Below are 18,431 nucleotides of genomic sequence, written 5' to 3' on the forward strand. Positions count from 1 at the left end.
TGTGGTCGTGTTGTTGTGGCTATGTCAAGGTAATTGTAATGGTTAGGTCCCTGTGGTTGTGTTGTTGTGGCTCTGTCAAGGTTATTGTCATGGTTAGGTCGCTGTGGTTGCGTTGTTGTGGCTATGTCAAGGTAATTGTGATGGTTAGGTCGCTGTGGTCGTGTTGTTGTGGCTATGTCAAGGTAATTGTAATGGTTAGGTCGCTGTGGTTGTGTTGTTGTGGCTATGTCAAGGTAATTGTCATGCTTAGGTCGCTGTGGTTGTGTTGCTGTGGCTATGTCAAGGTAATTGTAATGGTTAGGTCGCTGTGGTTGTGTTGTTGTGGCTATGTCAAGGTTATTGTCATGGTTAGGTCGCTGTGGTCGTGTTGTTGTGGCTATTTCAAGGTAATTGTAATGGTTAGGTCGCTGTGGTTGTGTTGTTGTGGCTATGTCAAGGTTATTGTCATGGTTAGGTCGCTATGGTTGCGTTGTTGTAGCTATGTCAAGGTAATTGTCATGGTTAGGTCGTTGTAGTTGTGTTCTTGTGGCTATGTCAAGGTAATTGTCATGGTAAGGTCGCTGTGGTTGCGTTGTTGTGGCTATGTCAAGGTAATTGTCATGGTTAGGTCACTGTGGTTGCGTTGTTGTGGCTATGTCAAGGTAATTGTCATGGTTAGGTCGCTGTGGTTGTGTTGTTGTGGCTATGTCAAGGTAATTGTCATGGTTAGGTCGCTGTGGTTGTGTTGTTGTGGATATGTCAAGGTAATTGTCATGGTTAGGTCGCTGTGGTTGCGTTGTTGTGGCTATGTCAAGGTAATTGTGATGGTTAGGTCGCTGTGGTTGTGTTGTTGTGGCTATGTCAAGGTAATTGTCACGGTTAGGTCGTTGTGGTTGCGTTGTTGTGGCTATGTCAAGGAAATTGTCATGGTTAGGTCGTTGTAGTTGCGTTGTTTTGGCTATGTCAAGGTAATGCCATGGTTAGGTCGCTCTGGTTGTGTTGGTGTGGATATGTCAAGGTAATTGTCATGGTTAGGTCGCTGTGGTTGCGTTGTTGTGGCTATGTCAAGGTAATTGTCATGGTTAGGTCGCTGTGGTTGTGTTGTTGTGGCTATGTCAAGGTAATTGTCATGGTTAGGTCGCTGTGGCTGCGTCGTTGTGGATATGTCAAGGTAATTGTCATGGTTAGGTCGTTGTGGTTGCGTTGTTGTGGCTATGTCAAGGTAATTGTCATGGTTAGGTCGCTGTGGTTGTGTTGTTGTGGATATGTCAAGGTAATTGTCATGGTTAGGTCGCTGTGGTTGTGTTGTTGTGGCTATGTCAAGGTAATTGTCATGGTTAGGTCGCTGTGGTTGCGTCGTTGTGGATATGTCAAGGTAATTGTCATGGTTAGGTCGCTGTGGTTGCGTCGTTGTGGCCATGTCAAGGTACTTGTTATGGTTAGGTCGCTGTGGTTGCGTCGTTGTGGCCATGTCAAGGTACTTGTTATGGTTAGGTCGCTGTGGTTGTGTTGTTGTGACTATGTCAAGGTAATTGTCATGGTTAGGTCGCTGTGGTTGTGTTGTTGTGGCTATGTCAAGGTAATTGTCATGGTTAGGTCGCTGTGGTTGTGTTGTTGTGTCACGCTTGTGTCTGTTGTTGTGGGTGTTGTTCAGTGTTGTTTTGTATTATTGTACTCGTATCATTCAAGTTTGCGTCATCATAAATTAGATAGTTGCGGTTGCGTGGTTGCCAGGCCCATCCCCAAATACCCAAAAAGTCCCCTTTGTTGACCCAAAAAGCCCCATTTGCGAGTGTAGCGAACGAAAAAAAAATAGGGGGTTATGCCTTTTGGTCAAAAAGTTCCAGATTTTGGAGAATAAAAGTCCAATTCTTTACAATCCGCCCCTCCTAGCCCAAAAAGGTCAAAATTCCATTTTTTTCCCTAATTAGCCCCCCCTCCACTAAAAATAATAATACTGGTTACGGGCCTGGTGGTTGTGGTTGCGTACACTACAATATTCCAATTACGTCGTCCTCAAGGAACTTGGCTGGTACCATGGGAGTTCCAGTGTAGTACCAGTGACCACTACTGGAGGGTCATGTGGACCTGTGCAGTAGCCGCAGTATTGGTACTGTGCAGGTACTCAATGTGTACCCGTGCAATGGCCATGATAGGAATCTTGTAATGTAGCTGTCGTTCTGGTTGTTGCTTGCTTGTACTTTGGTGCTGTTTTACCGCAAGGTTCTTCAGATTTCACACCACCAAATAGAATTATATGGTTGTGCGCCCTTAATTTCAATTCTCAAAAAAACCCATAGACATCTAAAGTAAGCATTAAAATGAGCAGAAATTTGCATAATTTTGGCAAAATTTGGATTAGTCATAATTAGACATGTTAAATACTGCAAGTGTACTACAGATGGGAGAGATGTATAATTTTAATGATTTTTACAGAAACACTGATATGGTTTAATAATAATAATAATAAAGTAGAACCTCAAGTCACTTGTTTTTAAACAGTGGAGATACATATCACTGTTTGAAAATGGAACCCAATACAAACTTTTCGTTAACAATTGAAGCCTCCGAAACAAATGAAGTGTCCGAAACAACAATAAGGTTAATGATCATCTATGCACATCTAAATTGGTGTGTTTCATACTGATATCTGCATTGTAATTGTTACTTGATATGTGCAGAATGTCATAAATTTAAAAAAGTGTTGATATTATGGTAAATGTTTGACAAATATACTGATACCCAAGAAAGCCTGTTTCGGAGGCTCCACATGCAAGTTAACACTATACTTAGCCAATGGGTGAACAAATTAATGTGTGATAAATCTACAATATCTGCCACATAGAATTACTGATTCATTACACACAAGAAATGACAGCTTAAATGATCCCAACAGTGTTACTTCTGCAATAATATTGAAGCCTCCGAAACAAAACAATGACTTTCTGTGAAATTTAATACTTAAAAGCAAAGCATGAAAATTGGTAATTGTGATTTTTTTACCTATTTTTTCATGTCAGCTTGTAGTAGTTAGCCAAATATTTTACTTTTATGATAACTTGTGTTGTTAACTGAAGCCTCCGAAGCACAAATCGCTTGAATTGCCAATTCTAAAAAATAACTCCAATTTCTGTGAAACTTGGCTGCGAGGTCCTTTTATCAAGTAGTATGTGTACATGAAATTAGACATTCAAATTACTTTAGGAACCAAATTAAAACTTAAAAAATATGTGTAAGGTTGGGAAATTTCCATTGTAAATGACACTTGAGGTTAAACATTTTCAAAACTGCAATTACAAACATAGCAAAACATGGTATAAAATGTAACTTATATATCTGTTGACTTACTTTGGAATGGAATTTCACATGTATTCCAGCTTTCATGTCATAATTTTCTGAGCTTATGTAAAATACATTTTGTCTTAGATTTTAATCAAAATGTTATAGAAATGTCAAATTTTTTATTATCAATCAAAAGGTTTAAGCCTTGAAACATTATTATACTGGAATATAAGTTGCTTCTATGCATGATTTCAGTAAACAGAAACATATTTAAGTGCTTTGAAATTTTGACCCTACAAATCAAAAGTTACACCCTTTCTGTGAAAATGACCATAATATTACTCGGACAACATCATAATTATCATTCATATTATAAGGACAATAAAAATGACTTCTTTTTTTGAGAAAGTAAGTCGTTTAAAATTGATATTCCACAAAACCTGTAAGCGGTGAGTTCTTTCAAACGAGACAGATTTGACCTAGAAACTACTGTGATGTCATGAAATGAAGTGTGCCAGCTTTGAGAGAATGGAGTGTCAACATTCTCAATGCACAGAACGTATACTGTTTTTGTTATCAGAAAAAGGAAACTCTGAACCAAGTATTACTAATTTAATGGTTTTACACATATGGATAAAATCAGGCCGCTTCTTTATTATATATTAGTCAATTGTGATATTACAATTCATATGTATATCAACTTGATGAGAAATATTTTGTGAATTTGTGCGTGACATATTAATATTGTATTTATTATGCAAATAAACATTTTCAATGGCCCGGGAGTTAACCTTTTGTTGTCCATTCCCAATTTCTCGTGATGAAGGTCGCGCATTTATACATTAATGAACATCAAAAGAGCTCTCCAAGGTGTGCTCGTGTGCTATGTACTGCTCGTGAACATATAGTGTTCGAATGTGGTGTGGTAAATCTGTTGAAAACGACCTATCCCAGCACAATGTTTCACCAAAATGTAGGTTTTAAAGTCCAAAACCTCAAGTGCTCTTTGCAATAATTTTCAAATTTTATGTCATGAAATAAAAGGGCACACTTATATAATATAAGTGTGCCCTTTTATTTCATGGACAATTTGTCCATATACTAGCCTCATTTTAATGATCAATGGCCCAATTTAATTGCAAATATTGTGCAAAAAGTTACTATTTTCACCTGTTTTGTCATACGGTTGTAAATTCAATGAACTGTGACTTTGCTCAAGAACGCTTACAAATTGATATGTAAGACTTCTCTTTATTATGTATTCGTTCATGTTTTTTCAAGTTCCCTGACTGTGTGAAGCCTTTGTTGCAGTATTGGCAAGTGTAAGGCTTCACTTTTGTATGAATTCGTTCATGTGTTTTCAAGTTACTACACTGTGCAAAGCCTTTGTTGCAATATGAACATTTGTAAGGTGTCTTTTTGGTGTGAATTCGTTCATGTTCATTCAAGTGACTAGACCGTGTGAAGCCTTTATTACAGTATTGACATATGTAAGGCTTCTCTTTGGTATGGATTCGTTCATGTGTTTTCAACTCACTAGACTGTGTGAAGCCTTTATTACAATATTGACATATGTAAGGCTTCTCTTTGGTATGGATTCGTTCATGTCTATTCAAGTTACTAGACTGTGTGAAGCCTTTATTGCAATACTGACATTTATAAGGCTTCCCGTTGGTATGAATTAGTTCATGTGTTTTCAAGTAACCTGACTCTGTGAAGCTTTTATTACAGTATTGACATTTGTAAGGCGTCTCTTTGGTATGGGTTCGTTCATGTCTTTTTAAGTTATTAAACTGTGTGAAGCCTTTATTACAGTATTGGCATATGTAAGGCATCCCTTTGGTATGAATTCGTTCATGTGTTTTCAAGTGACCTAACTGTGTGAAGCCTTTGCTACAGTATTGGCATATGTAAGGCTTCTCTTTGGTATGAGTTCTTTCATGTGCTTTCAAGTTACTAGACTTTGTGAAGCATTTGTTACAGTATTGGCATATGCAAGGCTTCTCTTTGGTATGAGTTCGTTCATGTGTTTTCAAGTGACCAGACTGTGTGAAGCCTTTGTTACAGTATTGACATATGTAAGGCCTCTCTTTGGTATTCTGTTCTTGTACATTTACCTCACTCCTGATTGGAAACATTTTCTCATAATGATGACCTTGGTAAAATGTCACTGATTGCGAATCGTTCTCATTCGTTTGTGTGCTTAATGGGTCATTCTCACCTGTCCATTGATCAAGAGAAGGTGACGTCTGAAAACCATCTATTCTGCTATCTGGGCTATTATTGGAGGTGTTTTTCTTTTTTCTTGATATCGGTATCATCTTCTTCTTATAGTCATACCAGTAAGCACGAATCCACAGCTCATGATGTTGTAGATGACGCAGATATCCAGGATTATTATTAAAGAACCTTCTGCAATATTTACACACGTGAGGCATCAGATACCCCCCTACTCGTGGCCTTCTTGGAAGCATTCCTGAAATGAATATTAAACATCGATTCATCTAATTGAAGCAAACATTGGCGAATCTTAGCAACCGCTGTCATTATTGGCTCTTCACTATTTCTATTTCAATTGAATTTTCCATCAATTTCAATTGATTCAAATTCAGTCAATTTTTTCCCCGATGTATTTTGTCACGAAAAGTAACTAAAATTAGATCGCCATTTTGATGAACGATCCAAATAGCATTGCATGAGTCCAAGTGTTTGTTTTTCCGATGATGTATTTTGTCACGAAAAGTGACTAAAATTAGTTCGCCACTTAGACGACCAATCCAAAGAGCATTGCATGGGTCCAATGGTTTTTTTTTCTTGTTTTTTCTTGGTTTTTTCAAATAACAATTCTAGTCCAGGGACTATATTGGCCCGTGCCAATTAATCGATGCATTCTGACTGACATTAGCCCTACACTACCGACCACTTTTAGATGAAATTGCACTAGGTTACCTTGTAAATACGGCATTATGCCACAATTAACCATTAATCCAAACAAGCAGTAATGCATAATAACCCATGTGACCTGTATGCATTGAATAGGCCCTATACATTTTATGCAAAACAAGTAAGCATAGACATAAACGTCAATTATGACGGTAAATCATGGTAAGGTAAATGAAGGTAAATCACAAAACCAGACATGCATTAATTAAATACACATTTTATGCAGAGTAAGTAAGCTTAGCTTTAGACATTAAGGAATTATGAAGGTAAAATAAACCCATGAGTCACAGTAAGTCACAAAACCCGGCATGCCAATATTATTAATTCCCTAAATTTGCTTTAAGTTTAAATGTTGAAAGCACGCCTGGAAAATGTCCAAAATTTGACCAAAACAAGTTGAATTCGCCAAGTTTCTAAGGGAGACGGGCTGTCCATAGTATCGCCGCCTTGACGCACGAAATGGGAAAATGGACCTGGAAATTTTAGAAAATTATGGCATTTTCAGATTTTCTATAGATAATTTTAAATTTGCCAAAATTACTTGCCTTTTCGAAATATTTTGCCAATCAGTGGCGTTATATATTATAATCAATTTTCCATATGTCTCATCGTACGGACAAAAAACAATCAACAGAAATAGTAAAAGTTGTTTTTGTTTACTCCCAAGTCATTTTGGGTATTTCAGGGAAAGCGTGAACAAATGGTTAGCGTACTCGCCTTTGGCATGTTTGGTGCACCAGGTCCCCGGTTCAGTTCCTAGCGGTGGCAAAAGAAGTATGATCTGAATTTAATTGGCAACATACTTCCGCTCTCTCCATGTTTTATTTAGAATTAGACAATGTGCCACTCCGTTCTTCGGATGAAACATTAAGCCGTCGGTCTTGCGTACAGAGACCCATACTAATACATTGTGTCTCGCAGACAGATTCAATAAAAATTCCTTTAAAAAAGGAATGTGGCGCCCAATGTGAGCTGGACGGGATATGGTGAATTCCATGGTGATTAGATTTGGTATTATAATGATTTTTTTAGGGAAGAGTAGAAGATGATCAAATACGAGAGAAATGCTTCATGGAATGAAGCTTTCGTGTCAATTTGCGATTATGTGGGGTGGGAGTTCTGTTTTGGGGGCCGTTGTAGTGAGGATATTGCTTTGGATATTGAATATTGTTGAATTTCGTTATCAGGGCCTAGGGTATATGATGGATAACTAGAAGACACAAATAAGTAAGCTTCCCCCTAGTCAGCTATACACTCATTCTTGTCACACGACGAATTTCGACAAAGTCATGTAAACGTAATTTCGTTTTTCACCCGACCTCCGTCCAGAAACAATCCTGAAATGTTGAAAACTTGGGGTCGGCGCACTCATGCCAGTTTATAAGGTATAGGCTACTCTGTGTCTTTTGTAGCCAACCATGTGGCTAAGAGAGGCTAGGAAATACTTAAACTAATACAAAACAATCATACCCTCCTTTCATATCAAACAATACCAAGAAATTGACAGGCCTGTTAAATCAAGGGTAAGATCGATCGTTATTCTTCATGAAACGGGCACAGCCCATTTTTATGTTATTAATTCTGCTAAAAATTAATTAATAAATAACAAAATTACGTCATAATTATGACTTTAAGTCGACCATAGAACTCTATTTTAAACAGACAAAATAGCCATTGGGGTTTCTTTCACTTTACCTTGCTAGGAACCCTTCCCAGCAGTTAGGCATATTACAATAAATATTATTTTTGCAAATAAACTTCTGACCTTCAACACAGTCATGTCTTCCAAATTTATTCCTTTCTCTGCTGACCAGGATTGATTTTCGTTAATTAATGTTTTGTTTTTTATCAGAGATAGTCACCACAAAGATACTGAGCTGTATTCAAGCACATAAACCATTAGTGATTTCATGTTTGGTCAGTGGTTGTGTTGGTCAACTATAATTAATTGGTGTTGGTTTAAGGATTAGGTGCACTGTGTGCAATCACTATATTATCAATAACCTCAATTAAACAATCATAGTGCAAAATTTGACCTTAATTTGCAAAGTATGAGTTTTTGTACTCACATTTTCAAAGGTCATTCAATGAATGCACAAATGTATTGGGGTTAAAGAACTGTGCCCTGATAGATGAGCATGTTGTAGATTCTTCACACTGTAAACAACTAGTTCATGTGCAAACATGTTCAAAACATACATAATTAGAATGGTCAAATGTCACCGTCTATCGGGTTCTAAGAGGCGGTAAACTGGTTTAAACCATACAAAGGTCACGGGTTATTTGGTGTTTTTATAAGTCCATTAATTTTGTATTTTAAACAAAGAATATACACACATCATTTTATCCCGTGCATATCAGAAAACAATAATAAAATAAAATCCTAGCATATTGTGGTTTTATTTCTGAGCTGGGCATAATTTTAGCAAAACAATTAAGGAGTAAATCTAGCAAGACTGAAATTAGAAGCCTTTCACAAAGTACATGCCTATATGTGGCCCCTCCGTAGAGGGCGCCACAATAGAGGGCGCCACAAAAAGAATAGGGTGTTAACATCGGCTGTCACAATTTGTATTTCGTGATCCAATGGAATATGCCGCCATTTGAAGGCGCCCTTGTGTTATCTGTTATACAGGGTTATTGTCAGGTAATCCTAATAAACAAAAATCTTTTGTTATAATACTGGTGATAGAAGAGTATGCTACCATATTCTTGAGACTCAACTTGTCAATTTTACCTGGTCGCATCGATCTCGCCTTTTATGAATAACCGTTAAAGGAAGTAATTCCACTAACTTAATTACGGATATTATGTAAATTTTTCGGATTATAACTTTAAGTATCATCCTACCGGAAGCACTATTGTTAATCATTCAAAATGATAACGACAAGCATAAATAAATCCCAAACCATGTAACTTGTTCAACATTAATTTTACTCTGCACAGGACGCGTCACATTTTACCATACCCTATTTAACATTTGCAAAAATGACAGATTTTAAACAGAAAGTTTACACGTCGAGGAACGAACTTCATAGACTTCCTGTCATATCATATTTCTGTACCTGCTGTGGTTCCGCAATTTAATAATTTTCTAGAAATATTATTATGTTTGGAGCTAGCAGTTTAAATGAAGAAGGTATTACTTACTTTGAAATGAAAGAACTCTTCTTGGCTACAACTGATATATGCAATCCACGCTTCTTTAAGCTGATGCTCAAATCGTTAGTTATATAATTATATTGGTTCCAGGTTACGGGGTTAATTCACCTTCTGACGATGAAGTTTGGTTGAAAATACAGTGTTCAGTGAATATTCGAAGTAGAATCTCTTAATGTTATAATTATACTACTGATTATTGTAATGCGGATTTCTACTCGTATATTCACCTTCGATATCCAACTATGACCAAAGGTCGGGATCAAAGGTCGAATATTATGCAAAGAAATCAATTCATTTACGCATACAAAATTACCATTGAAACAGTTACGTAGTTTATTATTAAGTGATTTTCAAGTCTGGTTAACAGAAATAAAATATTTTGTCAGCGATATTTATGATTTAAGATTTGCCGAAGTGTGGCGGGATCTAATTGTCTGGGACCCAGATTACATGACTTTACTTTAAACAGGTTTTTATACTTAAATATCAATTAAAGGCAGTAAGCGTTTGGCTCTTTTGTTCTGTTACCCGGGTAACGAAACACCTGCTGATATATTGCACATAGGCTTAGGAACCGGGAGGCTTGGTGGGGCTCAGCCCCCTCAATAATTTTGGTGCGGGGGCTGGAATACCTTTCAGTCCCCGCCCCCAATAATCCTAAGTGAAGTTTAAAAAAGTATGATAAAATACACGGAAAATGGTGTTTTTGACCTATATTTTGCAAAGATTTTTCAATTTTCAGCCCCCCCATGTTAAAAATCTTCCTAAGCCAATGTTGCAAACTATTCTTTTGTACCCTATGGACAATGGTGGAGTCCAAAATTTGATTTATGCCTATAACTCAAGAACTGCACATCACATCGGAGATAGGTTAAACTATACGTTTTCTGAATCCTAATAATGTGAGAAATACAATTAGATGGTTTGTTTTTTCCATATTCGCCCAATTTTGAAATGATCCCTGCATTAGCGACCATTTTTTTTTGATAGAAATTAGCATTTTTCCCTACTTCCATTTTTCTCCTTTTTTGATATGTTGTTGAGGAAGGTGCTTAGAGTTACTAGCAACCAAAACCATTGATATTCCAAATTTGTAAACGATTACCCATTATTTTCCTTAAATTGACTTGTCTAATATTGTATGGGTTTGTTCATCTATCTTTATAATTGAAGACCCAATTACAAAGACTAGTTTGCGTCTGACGTCAGGGCAAAGGCGCGACGTGATTGGCTGTTGACCTGCACAGTACAGCATTTTGGTTGACAGGACGCCAAACACGCAAACTACGTAGTCTTTTTAATTCGGTCTTCAACAAGCCTCCTAATAGTGACGATTTGCTGCGTACATTAGCATTTAAAAGATATCTCTTATGAATTTGTTCATGTCATTGAAGATAATTAATATTGGTTTATTACTGTATTTTATTGATGTGATTTAAATTAACTGACACTTTGAAGCCTTTATATAAGGTTTCTCTATGATATGGGCTCGGTTTATTTCAAACTACATAACACTATTAAGCCTTTATTGTAGTATTGACACATGTAAGGTTCCTCTAGTGGTATAGGTTCGTTCATGCTTTTTCAAGGTACCTTACTGTGTGAAGCCTTTACTGCAATGCTGACATCTGTAAAGATTCTCTTTGGTATGGGTTCGTGTATGTGTTTTTAAGCTCCAAGACTGTGTGAAGCCTTTATTACAGTATTGGCATATGTAAGGCTTCTCTTTCGTATGAATTCGTTCATGTATTTCAAGTCACCAGACTGTGCGAAGCATTTGTTGCAGGATTGGCATATGTATAGGTTTCTCTTTCGTATGATGAATTCGTTCATGTTTTTTCAAGTTACCTGACTTTGTAAAGCCTTTGTTGCAATATTGGCATATGTAAGGTGTCTTTTTGGTGTGAATTCGTTCATGTTCCTTCAAATGACCTGATTCTGTGAAGCCTTTATTGCAGTATTGACATTTGTAAGGTTTCTCTTTGGTGTGGGTTCGTTCATGTATTTTCAACTTACTAGACTGTGTGAAGCCTTTGTTGCAGTATTGGCATATGTAAGGCTTCTCTTTGGTATGAGTTCGTTCATGTATTTTCAAGTGACCTGACTGTGCGAAGCCTTTGATGCAATACTGGCATTTGTAAGGTTTCTCTTTCGTATGAATTCGTTCAAGAAGTTTCAAGTAACGAGACTGTGTGAAGCCTTTATTGCAGTATTGGCATATGAAGGGCTTCTCTTGGATATGAATTCGTTCATGTATTTTTAAGTTAGATGATACTGCGAAGCCTTTATTACAGTACTGACATATGTAAGGCTTCTCATTGGTATGGGTTCGTAAAATGCCAATTGCGAATCGTTCTCATTCGTTTGTTTGCTTGATGTGTCATTTTCACCTGTCCATTGATCAAGAGATGTGATGTCAGAAAAACATCTCTTCTACTCTCTTGGCTATTATTGAAGGGTTTTTTTCTTCTTGGTATCGGTATCATCTTCTTCTTATAGTCATACCAGTATGTACGAATCCACTGCTCATGATGACGTAGATGACGCAGATATCGATGATTATTATTAAAGAACCTACTGCAATATTTACACACGTGAGGCATCAGGTACCCCCCTACACGTGACCTTCTTGGAAGCAATCCTGAAACAAATAATAAATATATCATGTAATTGAGGCAAACAGAGGCGAACATTAGCGACCTGTGTCATTATTAACCTAATCACTAATTCTACTTCATTTGACTTTTCCATCAATTTCATAAAATTTCTCAATTTCCAAATGGCTCCTCGTACGGACAAAATACAATCAATAGAAATAATAAAAGTTTGTTTTTGTTTATTTCCAAGTCATTTCTGGTGTTCAGAAATAGCATGACCAAATGTTTAGCGTACTCGCCTTTGGCATGTTTGGTGCACCAGGTCTCGGGTTCAGTTCCCAGCGGTGGCATAAAACGTCTAATCTGAATTTAATTGGCAACATATTTCCGCTCTCCCCATGCTTTATTTAGAATTGGACATTGTGCCATGAGAGTACTCCGTTCCTCAGATAAAACATTAAGTCATCGGTCTCGCCTACAGAAACCCATACCAATATAAGTGTCGCAGTCAAATTCAAAAAGAGTAGGTGTTAACATCGGACTGTCCCAATCCGTATGACTTGACCCAATGGAATATGCCGCCATTTCAGTCTCGCGTACAGAGACCCATACCAATACATGTGTCTCGCAGCCAGATTAAAAAAGAGTAGGGAGTTAACATCAGACTGTCCCATTAAGTTTGTATGACTTGACCCAATGGAATATGCCGCCATTTGGAGACTTTATGTTATACAAGGTTATTGTCAAACAATCCAAATAAACAAAACCCTTTGTTATAATACATGTACTGGTCATAAATTACCGTAAACGTTCGCCTAATGGCGCTATGTATGGATTTTATAGAAATGAGAGAGCGCCCTCCCTGTAAAAGCCCAGTATCATCACTAAAAATTAAGGGCGCGTGTAGTTAAAGCGTGAAACCTATCTACCAAGGTCAAACAACGATATTCATGATAATACGGTAATCATTCACCTATTACGTACTGATATTTAGATCTCGATCGCTGTTGTCATTTTTGTCCCGGCAAAAATGTCGGCACAACACAAAATGCGTAACCACAATGACGTCATCGGAAAAGCGCCAAATTTTCTATTTTTGATAAACCACGCGCGATGTCGTCGGAAGGGGGTAAACCGAGTACGTTGTTTTCGTTGTAATTTTATTTCTAAAATAGTTAGTTCTTCAGTTGTTTCAGATATTGATTCTATATTTATGGGCTTTATTTTGATACCAAATAATATTTTCTTTGAATGGTCCCTTTAAGTCGTTTGGGCATTAAGACACGCATTTTTTATGACGGATAAAAATATGGGGTGGTACAAACCACCCCTCCCTTCGTAGTTCTAGGGTTAAAGTATTTAATATGAATTGTCCATGAGTTCAATTCTGATTGGTCAACATAAAACTCTTGCTGGCATGATGCAGTCATGTCTACAGTAGAATTCATCTCGACCTTTGCAGGACTTAACCCCATTAAAAGCTATTAAACCAAGATAACACTCATTGAAACAGCTCAACTGATTAAATCGGATCTTCTCTGGTTGTGCACAAGTGACTGTTTTCATGTGCGATATCGCAATAAAGCTGGTATTCATAGCTTCAGTTGGGTAACCGATTATAAAGGAAACGAAAGGAAACAATGTTATGTGTGGCTTTGTTCACGAAATCAGACAATGTCGTGCTTTTTGTAAACCAGCATTCTTGAAAATGAGCAACATAATGATTTTTGACTTAACACGGTTTAGAAATAATTTCTTCATATTTTTGGTGTTATCTGTCGTTTACATGTCCTTCTTAAAACACAAAAGTACGACCCTCTCCAAACACCTAAATTAGCTAAAAATTTAGGACATGTTACAAAACTTTATTTTCTAGAACCTATTTAGAATAATTTAAATGTAGCTTTTACCGGTTTTTTTGTGGCATCCTTCAGAAGTGAGCGGTCCGATACCAATATTTTCGGTCAAATCTCCATTCAAATAACACGGGGATTTGGCTAGCTATGCCTTGCCCTCACTCATATTTTACAAAAGTGCGACCATTTCTGAACATCTAACCTAGCTGTAATTTTAGGTCATGTTAGAGAAATATATTTGCTAGAAGTTTTGGAGAATAAATACAATATTGGCTGGTTATTTTTCACACAGTGATGTTAACTAGGCAAGTGTCCATTCTCCCAACATACATCATTTGTAGGGTCACGCGTCAATGGTGAGAGCACTGTGTATTGTGTATAGGAAAACGGACAGTAACTGCAGTATGGTAAAATTAAAACAATAAAGCCTATCTACTATAACAACGAAGACAACATACCTTCCTTATATCGAACATAGTCACTGATATAGTGGAGGGGAACATTACCTTTGAAGGGCGCATTACACCAAATCACTGCGCGAAAGGTGCAATGGAGTTCCGGTTTAAAGTATATGACTACTGGAGACAATGTGGTGTCCTTAGGGACCGTGTTCTTCGTGAGGTTGGCATGTTCTGATTTAAATGAAAGATGCTAACCTATTAATGACTAAAATAGATATGAAATTATACAAATCGATTTCACAAGAAAAGTAGGCCCTGTCCGAATTACTGCTAACGGAACAAGTTTTAATGCTATATAGTTTTGGCGTCGCTTTTCAACATTTTTGATAAAAAACTGAATCTACAAAATTGAAGCTTAAAATGAAATTTCAGTCCTTAATTAATACAGGGATGACGTGAAAAAAGTGAAAAATTTTGTCATACCACGTAGAAAACGGCGCTTAAAACAGTTGATTTTTACGTGCTTTTCAATGGAGAAGTTATTTGATGGTCTAAGCCCTGAAATAAATCACCTCTTTAGAAAATATCTTCTACATAATACTACCTAGACTCAGGACAACCCATGTTGTACAGTGTCATTGTTTGACATGCTGCAGAGGGCAGCCATATTGAATTTCAAAATGGCCGCCAGGATTGCGCTTTTTTTACTTGATAATTGAAATTGAGGAATATATTTAGTAATTTTAACAAGCAAAAAATCACACCAACAGAAATAATTGTGACCTTTAGAAAGACCTCTAAATATTAAACTTCATGTTCGTATCCGTTATTTCCTTGGACATTTATGTTTCTTGTGCAGATGGCAAATTGGACTCTTGTGTAGATAGCAAATTGGACTCATCAATACTTTCAACAGTACATAGCAAAGTGGAATCATTAATGCTATCTACAGTAGATATCATATTGAACTCATCAATTCTATCTACAGCTACAGTAGATAATAAATTGGAACTCATCGATGCTATCTACAGAAGATAGCCAATTGGTATAATGCTACATACAGTTAATGGCGAATGGACCATCTCTGCTATCTACAGTAGATAGCAAATTAGAATCATCAAATTTATCTACAATACAAATTGAACTCATCAATACTATCTACAATAGATAGCAAATTGGACTCATGCAAATGGAACTTAGTAGATAGCTAAGTAGAATTATTAATGCTATCTACAGTAGATAGCAAATTAGTATCTCAATGCTATCTACAGTAGATATCGAATTGGAATCATCAAGGCTATCTAAAGTAGATAGCAAATGGAACTCATCAATATTTTCTACGATATCAAAGTAGAATCATCAAATTTATCTACAGTAGATAATAAATTGGAACTCGTCAATGCTATTTACAGAAGATAGCAAATTGGTATCTTAATACTACATACAGTTAATGGCGAATTGGAACCATCTCTGCTATCTACAGTAGGTAGCAAATTGGAATCATCAAATTTATCTACAGTAGATAGCAAATTGAACTTATCAATGCTATCTACATTAGAAAGCAAATTGGAATCATGCTATCTACAGTAGAGAGCAATTTGAACTCAGTAGATAGCTAAGTAGAACTATTAATGATATCTACAGTAGATAGCAAATTGGTATCACAATGCTATCTACAGTAGATAACGAATTGGAATCATCTACGCTATCTACAGTGGATAGCAAATTGGAATCATCAATGCTATCTACAGTAGATAACCAAGATGGAATCACCAATGCTATCAACATTAAATATCAATTTTGAATTATCTATTTACAGTATATTGTTTGCAAATATATACCTCGTGCCTCATTGTGTCGTGGTTGCGTCGTTGTGGCTTGGTCAAAGTAATTGTAATGGTTAGGTCGCTGTGGTTGTGTTGTTGTGGCGCGGCTATATCAAGGTAATTGTCATGGTTAGGTCGCTGTGGTTGCGTTGTTGTGGCTATGTCAAGGTAATTGTCATGGTTAGGTCGCTGTGGTTGCGTTGTTGTGGCTATGTCAAGGTAATTGTCATGGTAAGGTCGCTGTGGTTGTGTTGTTGTGGCTATGTCAAGGTAATTGTCATGGTTAGGTCGTTGTGGTTGTGTTGTTGTGACTATGTCAAGGTTATTGTCATGGTTAGGTCGCTGTGGTTGTGTTGTTGTTGCCATATCAAGGTAATTGTCATGGTTAGGTCGTTGTGGTTGCGTTGTTGTGGCTATGTCAAGGTAATTGTCATGGTTAGGTCGCTGTGGTTGTGTTGTTGTTGCCATGTCAAGGTAATTGTCATGGTTAGGTCGCTGTGGTTGCGTTGTTGTGGCTATGTCAAGGTAATTGTCATGGATAGGTCGCTGTGGTTGTGTTGTTGTTGCCATGTCAAGGTAATTGTCATGGTTAGGTCGCTGTGGTTGCGTTGTTGTGGCTATGTCAAGGTAATTGTCATGGTTAGGTCGCTGTGGTTGTGTTGTTGTTGCCATGTCAAGGTAATTGTCATGGTTAGGTCGCTGTGGTTGCGTTGTTGTGGCTATGTCAAGGTAATTGTCATGGTTAGGTCGCTGTGGTTGTGTTGTTGTTGTTGCCATGTTAAGGTAATTGTCGTGGTTAGGGCGCTGTGGTTGCGTTGTTGTGGCTATGTCAAGGTAATTGTCATGGTTAGGATGCTGTGGTTGTGTTGTTGTGGCGCGGCTATATCAAGGTAATTGGCATGGTTAGGTCGCTGTGGTTGCGTTGTTGTGGCTATGTCAAGGTAATTGTCATGGTTAGGTCGCTGTAGTTGTGTTGTTGTTGCCATGTCAAGGTAATTGTCATGGTTAGGTCGCTGTGGTTGCGTTGTTGTGGCTATGTCAAGGTAATTGTCATGGTTAGGTCGTTGTGGTTGTGTTGTTGTGGCTATGTCAAGGTAATTGTCATGGTTAGGTCGCTGTGGTTGTGTTGTTGTTGCCATGGCAAGGTAATTGTCAAGGTTAGGTCGCTGTGGTTGTGTTGTTGTGGCTATGTCAAGGTAATTGTCATGGTTAGGTCGCTGTGGTTCTGTGGTTGTGACTATGTCAAGGTAATTGACATGGTTAGGTCGCTGTGGTTGTGTTGTTGTGGCATGGTCAGGGTATTGTCATGGTTAGGTCGCTGTGTTTGTGTTGTTGTGGCATGGTCAGGGTATTGTCATGGTTAGGTCGCTGTGGTTGTGTTGTTGTGGCATGGTCAGGGTATTGTCATGGTTAGGTCGTTGTGGTTGTGTTGTTGTGGCTTGGTCAAGGTAATTGTCATGGTTAGGTCGCTGTGGTTGTGTTGTTGTGGCATGGTCAGGGTATTTTCATGGTTAGGTCGCTGTGGTTGTGTTGTTGTGGCATGGTCAGGGTATTGTCATGGTTAGGTCGCTGTGGTTGTGTTGTTGTGGCTTGGTCAAGGTAATTGTCATGGTTAGGTCGCTGTGGTTGTGTTGTTGTGGCATGGTCAGGGTATTGTCATGGTTAGGTCGCTGTGGTTGTGTTGTTGTGGCATGGTCAGGGTATTGTCATGGTTAGGTCGCTGTGGTTGTGTTGTTGTGGCATGGTCAGGGTATTGTCATGGTTAGGTCGTTGTGGTTGTGTTGTTGTGGCTTGGTCAAGGTAATTGTCATGGTTAGGTCGTTGTGGTTGTGTCGTTGTGGCTATGCCAAGGTAGTTGTCATGGTTAGGTCGCTGTGGTTGTGATGTTGTGGTGGTGTCACGTTTATGTCTGTTGTTGTGGTTATTGTTCAGTATTGTTTTGTAATTGTACTCGTGTCATTCCGATTTGTGTCGTCACAGATATTGTTGACATTTCATCATTGTGGTCGGCTGCTATGGTTGTGATTATGATTAGTTGCTGTTGCGGTTGCGGTTGATAAAATCAAATGATAGAGGGCGCTATTGACAGCAAAATATCCATGTTTTTCTTTATTTTAGATTTGTTTTTCCTTTCATTAGAAAATGAGACATTTTATTAAAAATCTAATTCTTACATTTTTTAAGCTTGCTTATTATCTTTCATTTACAAAAAGAATCAGGTTTTTAACATGTTTCGCTGTGTACCTGGACTCTTTTGAAATCCGATACCCAAATATCCAAGATGGCCGCCAATAAAATATGCAAATTAGGTTCTATTTTTCGCTTCTATTCAACCTAAGTGTCCTTGACACTATATATGAAGTGTCTACCAGGTTTAATAAGAAA

General features: G+C 37.6%; 1 protein-coding gene across 1 annotated transcript in view; it reads right to left on the bottom strand.

Moving 5' to 3' along the window:
- Window positions 1–937: 937 nt before the first annotated feature.
- Window positions 938–18,431, bottom strand: part of LOC140142130 (uncharacterized) — a 43,699-nt gene continuing 26,205 nt past the window's right edge. Inside the window, exons 5-10 of the mRNA XM_072164095.1 lie at window positions 16,062–16,870; window positions 11,992–12,007; window positions 11,137–11,721; window positions 5,483–5,737; window positions 4,490–5,098; window positions 938–1,548 (exon numbers count right to left, since the gene is read on the bottom strand). Coding sequence (XP_072020196.1) covers window positions 938–1,548; window positions 4,490–5,098; window positions 5,483–5,737; window positions 11,137–11,721; window positions 11,992–12,007; window positions 16,062–16,870 — 2,885 coding nt within the window. The remainder of the gene's footprint in view (window positions 1,549–4,489; window positions 5,099–5,482; window positions 5,738–11,136; window positions 11,722–11,991; window positions 12,008–16,061; window positions 16,871–18,431) is intronic.

Source organism: Amphiura filiformis, chromosome 20 (genome assembly GCF_039555335.1).
Source record: "Amphiura filiformis chromosome 20, Afil_fr2py, whole genome shotgun sequence".
In the NCBI taxonomy this organism is placed as follows: domain Eukaryota; kingdom Metazoa; phylum Echinodermata; class Ophiuroidea; order Amphilepidida; family Amphiuridae; genus Amphiura; species Amphiura filiformis.